The 6235-nt window shown below is 31.9% G+C and overlaps 1 protein-coding gene across 2 annotated transcripts; it reads left to right on the top strand.

Moving 5' to 3' along the window:
• Positions 1-256: 256 nt before the first annotated feature.
• On the top strand, positions 257-4815 carry LOC124837176 (cell number regulator 13). Of its 2 annotated transcripts, XM_088114337.1 has the most exons (9): positions 257-543; positions 947-1078; positions 1320-1748; positions 2529-2938; positions 3180-3280; positions 3603-3674; positions 3973-4079; positions 4168-4261; positions 4609-4815. In XM_088114337.1, exons 3-9 carry the CDS (start codon positions 1338-1340, stop codon positions 4659-4661), a joined length of 1248 nt encoding a protein of 415 aa, XP_087970463.1. In that variant the 5' UTR covers positions 257-543; positions 947-1078; positions 1320-1337; the 3' UTR covers positions 4662-4815. The 2 variants fall into 2 exon arrangements, with proteins under 2 accessions (XP_087970463.1, XP_087970467.1); XM_088114341.1 differs by lacking the exon at positions 257-543 and having other exon boundaries at positions 851-1078.
• Positions 4816-6235: the final 1420 nt, after the last annotated feature.

Below are 6235 nucleotides of genomic sequence, written 5' to 3'. Positions count from 1 at the left end.
GTGAAGAAAAAAGTAAAAAGGTAAATAAAAATAATATCAAATAAATATAAAAAATTTATGCAGGTTAATTTTTTGTTTTAATTTCTTAAAATAATAAAAAATTTATTGATATTTTAATCTTTTATGACATCTTAGTCTCAAATTAATGTAAAAGCATGTTACTCGTAGTTGGTGCGGTTGGCACAATAACTTCTTAAGCTTTGTCACATAAGAGAGAAAGCTGCCATGCTAGCTACTCTCACTCACGTACTTTGGTTCTACGTCGGTGTCAACAACCACCGCCAACACCATTCCCAACACCGTGTTTGGATTACCTTCCAAGTTTTCTGCCATAAACAATATCAAACAATATCAAACATTAGACATTTACATTTCCACTGTTGCTGTCGACAATGGCCGAATGAGGGGCACTTACGTAACTGCCTTTCATGGCACCACACCCAACCGTAACCGTAACCGATAACACAAAGAAAACAGAGAGACATAAAGGTTTATCAGAGGATGTTTCTGTTTTTTTTTCCTTAGCACAGAAGCCAACAAAAGGTTCTTCACGCAAACCAATTTCTTCCATTGCTTGAACTCCATGTTCCTTATTTTCATCTGGTTTTTTGGCGTTGTTGTGTAGCGTGTGAGTCTTCTTGTTTTCTTCTTTCTTTTAGTTAATGTTTTGCTCTGTTTGTTTAAAGCAAAAGTGTTCCGTTATGTTACGTTACGCATTGTAAGCATGAAACCTTGAATATTCTAACTGGTTTCTTAACTGACAACCGAGATACTCTTTTTCATTTTTTTAAGCAAAAAAAAGTGAGATTAATTTTGATTAAATGGGTGAAAATATCAGTTTAGTTCAATACTTTGAACTGGGTTTGGGGGTGAATCAGAGATTAGAGTATTTGTCTTGTTGACACTCTCAAGATTTGTTCATTTTCATACTGCTTTATCTTTTCAGGTGCCTGAATTGCATTTTCCATGCGTTGCAGTGTCAAGATCTTGAAGGACAATGCTGTTTTCGAGAAGTGAGAACACAATGCAGAAGAAGATTGGAAATTCTTGAGATGTTCATGTAATTTGAATATCAAAGGTAAAGAAATGAACTCTGGCATCTACAGACTATAGTGGTTTTTCTTGGATAACCTTGGTGCCACTTATTCTAGGTCTTGGTCATAACTAGTCCATCTACATTGGTTTTCCCTTTTTGTGAAAAACCATCTACATTTTCTTTTTCCAATCTGCAGACTAAATCAAGTTTTACGAGTGTTTTTTCTTGTTGTCTGTTTTGTGTTGGGAACTGTGATGTGAGCTGATGTAGATGGACATTTTAGGTTGTGTTTGGAGAGAGGATGGCATCTTCATGGGAATATTTTGGAGAGCTTGCAAATGTGGCTCAGCTAACGGGCATAGATGCTTTGAAGTTGATTGGGATGATTGTGAAAGCTGCAAGTACAGCACGGATGCACAAGAAGAACTGCAGGCAATTTGCTCAGCATCTGAAGTTGATTGGAAACTTGCTGGATCAGCTCAAGATCTCTGAGCTAAAGAAGTACCCCGAAACCCGAGAGCCTCTGGAGCAGCTAGAAGATGCCCTTAGAAGGTCTTACATTTTGGTTAATAGTTGTCAAGATCGTAGCTATCTTTATCTGCTGGCTATGGGCTGGAACATTGTCTATCAATTCAGGAAGGCTCAAAGTGAAATTGACAGATACTTGCACCTTGTTCCTCTCATTTCGCTAGTGGACAATAATCGAGTCAGGGTATCTGCTATTCGCCTTGTTTCCTTGTTGCATCTTTGTGCCTAACTGTCTTACCACTCAATACTACATTGCAATTATTCTTTGAACATCTTAGTTGATATTTTCAATCTTGCTAAGGTTATGTCTACTTCAAATTTATATTGTTTAGATAACGTTTGTACAACCCAGAAAAAATGGGCACTGTGCTTGAATATATTATATATGAAATATGGTGATCCATTCGGAGAACTTGCCTCAACAGTATTTGAGAAACCACTCCTTTGGAATCGCAATTTCTTGAGATTCATATGAAGAGATGGAGGATTATGTCTGTTCCCTCCGTGTATATTCACAACTATATCCTGTGATGCTCTGTGTTTCACTACACTCTGTAATGATAAGGTTGCATTTCATATAATGGAGAACTCCAACTCTCACTAGTCAAGATCAGGGTTATTTTAAGATGTTTAAAATAGGCCCTTCTCATGCCTTTCCTTCAGTCCATTCTCTTGCACTAGTTACCTTATCTAAAAGCATCTATATACAAAAATCAGCATCTGAAGTTCTAACTCAAAGTTCTATAACAATTAGTGAAATTACATCTCCTTATTCTCATATTTGTGAGTATGTATGATGGTGTTGCACACAAGTTGCAGCATTTTGCTTCTGGATTAGAATTTGCAAATTTCTTAATCTTCCAAAAGGCTGATATACCTTTTATAGTAAATTTCATGAAGAAATTTAAGTTCATAAATTTGGTCTGATAACTGATACGATCTCTTGCTTATTTGGAATTTTCAGGAGAGACTTGAAGTTATTGAAAAGGATCAATGTGAGTATACATTAGATGATGAGGAGCAAAAGATACAGACTGTCATTTTGAAACCTGAGCCTGACAAAGGTGATGCTGTGGTGCTGAAGAAAACTCTTTCCTATTCTTATCCAAACTTTTCTTTCAACGAAGCTCTTAAAAAGGAAAACGAAAAGCTTCAAGTAGAGCTACAACATTCACAAGCAAATATGGATATATATCAGTATGAATTCATTCAACATTTATTAGACGTGACAGAAGTTGCAGCTCTTTATCATTCAGAAAAAAATAACAAGACAGTAGAGTACAGCGGAAGCAGTTATTCTGATGACAATGGTGGCAAAGCTCATTCTTTTGATGAAAACATCCACAAAAAGAATGATACTCTTTCCTCATCGAGGTAATGTTATCACACTTGTCCGGATTTCATCTGTTATGGGTAAACTCCTGGTCAGTGGTAACTACTTTACCCAAACAGTATAGTAGTTAACACAACACTTATTCCTGCTTCCTCCAATCTTCCTTTGTGTTGTCATGCTGCCAATAATGACTTTCTTAGAAAAAAATATTATTCTTACCTTTTATCATTACTAACTTATAATTCAATTGATCTGACCCTTCATTTGTGTTGGTTCACTCAGATCATCAGTTTCAGGAAAGGATCTGCTATCAACAAGAGGTTCATATAATAGGGAAGACTGGCATACTGATTTACTTGCTTGCTGTTCTGAACCTTGTCTTTGTATGTACTCTCATTCTGTTAATTTGATTCTCTCTCTAGTCTAGTATTTGTTCATTAGATATCATATTCAATCAAAATCTTTAAAATAATAGATATATTGTTTAACTTGCTTACCTAATATGAGTTAACTCAATTAGAGCAAATATGGGAGGAAATTATTACTAAATATCTTTCCAAACATCTGAAACTCTCTCTATCCAAACTAACTACAATAGCTACTGCTACTAGTATCTGAAACTGAGACTTAAAGAAATCTCAACATAGGTATCCAATCCTGTTTTACTTCTCCTCTTAAGCGATAAGTGGATAATTTGATTTGCAGGTATAAAGACATGCTTCTGCCCTTGTGGAACATTATCAGATATTGCTAGTGTTGCAACTAACAGGCCAGTATGTAAGTGAGCTATAATGTATTGTTAACATCATAATGATGAGCTATATCCGAATTCTGTTTTCCTGTGTGTTTTTTTGCTGACAAAACTATAACAGAACTAGATCAAACTGCTAAAAGGTCATGACATTTAAACGAGACAAAACTATACTTTCTGCTCCTGTTTGGGGTGTGGTTATTTGATACAAATGTTTCTTTAAGTTCAAATATTATTTGTTTTTATATTATTTCTTGTTATCATCAATTTGGTTGATTTGTCACACGGTGTTGCTCTTACAATTTCAATTTGGTGGGTTTTCAGCCTCTGCAGAAGTATGTAACGAATTGATGGCATATTCTTTAATTTTATCTTGCTGCTGCTATACTTGCTGCATAAGGAGTAAACTTCGGAAGATGTTGAACATTAGAGTAAATTTTCCTTCCTTTTGGATAATACGAGGTGCTGAATTATTTGTGGTATATTTCATGTTTATTAACCAATGACATTGTATGCCAGGGGGGCTATGTTGATGATTTTCTTTCTCATTTAATGTGTTGCTGCTGTGCACTTGTGCAAGAATGGAGAGAAGTTGAGATCCGCGGGGCTTCTGGTATGACTCCATGCAGCTCTTTCAACACTGAAGGAATTGAAATTGTCTTTCCTTTAATCTAAAAACCTCAAACAAACTTAAAATTCAGACATTTTTTGATTTTTTTTTTTTCAAAGTCTCAAGCAATTAGTATTGAAAAAAATTTGAGACTTAAAAGCAATTAATACTAAAAAAAAATTGAAACTTTTTTTTTAGATCTAAAACAAGAACTTTTATCTGTTTAGGTCTTGAGCCGATCCTGATTGGATCCAAGTTAGTATTATAATTTCTATTTAACTGTGACAATGTGTAGCACTAGTTTCGTGCTGAAACTGTTTGTAAAATGTTGTTGGTAAACCATTTTGCAGGTCCTGAGAAGACTGACACAAGGCCTCCACCCTCACAATACATGGAATCTTAAGCAACAACATGAGAATAACATAGAAATTTTTTTGTTATTAGGATTGTCTCAAGAAGTCAGGGTCTATGTAAAGAAGTTTTCTGTTTTATGTACCCAAAAGAAAGAAATAAAATATCCTTAAGTTTAGCTGATGGTAAATGATAAATTTTTTTAACGGTTGAATAGAGTTTAAAATAGACTTAATTGCTCATTTTATCACTTAATTATTACTACTATTATTATTTCGTGAACTTATTATTGTTCGGTATATTTTATTATTATATTTGATAACTTTTTCGTATTTTACTGATTCAATTCATTTATAAGGAAGGAACCGAATTTGAAATCGACTTTGCGTGTTTTTTTCTGTGTTTTTTATGTACTGTTTCCAAAATAGTCAGATGAATATTGACTTTGATGTTTTAAATCATATATTAAATATTAATTTGATTTCTATTTTTATCAAGTTTTTCCAATGTGTTTTTTTTTCACATCTTCAATCAAATTTTAATTTTATTAATTTTATTTAATTTGGTATTTTTTTTTAACGGTGTTTAAATTGTTAATGGTAGCTAGGTGAACAAATGTATATAAGTTTGTGAATTTTTTTTTCAATTTTGTTTAAAGGATTTCAATCTAAGAAATAACCAACCCATTCAATTTACAAGCATGGTAAAGCCTAGTAATTCTAAGAAATAATCAACCCATCCAATCTATACTGAAACGCGATTATAGCAATAATATTATATAAAAATATGAAAAACATATTAGTTGAATTATTCTACTTCATGTTACATTCATAGAAGAAACCAAGGTGGTTACCACACACTATACATCCAACAATTGGACCATTCGACATCACAGATTGAATAAAACATACATAATTATACCAAACAATCAACAAGGTTAGCTTCTTTTACAAGCTCATCATTCCAAAAAGAAACTAAAATAATGAATATACAAACCCAAAACAAGCAAAGTCAACCCTCTTAACTCTAATTCAACAAAAACTTTTAGATCTTCTAAGTCTTCCTAAAACTCTTAGGCTTTTCTTTTGGTAGAAAAATAATATTTTTCTCTCAAACTTCTCTCTCGACTATTATAAGATTTTATGTCACTTTTTTCTGATGACTAAGGTTTTTAATGCTAACATACATATCTCTATTTCGTTTATTTTCTAAATCTTTATAAAAAAACTATCATTTTCAAAATATAATCAAATAAAACTATCTTTGTTTTAATTGATTTGATAAGTTCAAAAATAATATATTTTATCTTAATATTTTTATTATAATTTATTTTGATAAGTCAACCAATAATATCTTATTATTATTATTATTATTATTATTATTATTATTATTATTATTATCTAACAATAATATCTAATTACATATAATAATATATTAAGATATCTTTTAGTTTATAAATATATCTAGCATATAACAATATCAAATAATATTTTTAGAATATCTAACAAATAATATCTAATAATATCCTTTTTCTAATTAAATTATCCAAAATCTTATAATTAAATTTCCATCCATACATACTAACTTTTATAAATTATAATAATTCTATAATAAAATAATAAAAAC

The sequence above is a fragment of the Vigna umbellata genome, chromosome 1 (genome assembly GCF_029865625.1).
Source record: "Vigna umbellata cultivar VRB3 chromosome 1, Vumbellata_1.0, whole genome shotgun sequence".
Classification (NCBI taxonomy): Eukaryota; Viridiplantae; Streptophyta; class Magnoliopsida; order Fabales; family Fabaceae; genus Vigna; species Vigna umbellata.
The sequence above is the reverse complement of the archived record's forward strand: the minus strand, read 5'-3'. Positions and strand labels throughout refer to the sequence as shown.

Coding starts and splice junctions, on each gene's coding strand:
- LOC124837176 (XM_088114337.1), top strand. CDS start 1,338: ATGGCATCTTCATGGGAATATTTTGGAGAGCTTGCAAATGTGGCTCAG. Junction 3,281..3,602: donor CTGTTCTGAACCTTGTCTTT/GTATGTACTCTC, acceptor TTTGATTTGCAG/GTATAAAGACATGCTTCTGC. Junction 3,675..3,972: donor TGCAACTAACAGGCCAGTAT/GTAAGTGAGCTA, acceptor GTGGGTTTTCAG/CCTCTGCAGAAGTATGTAAC.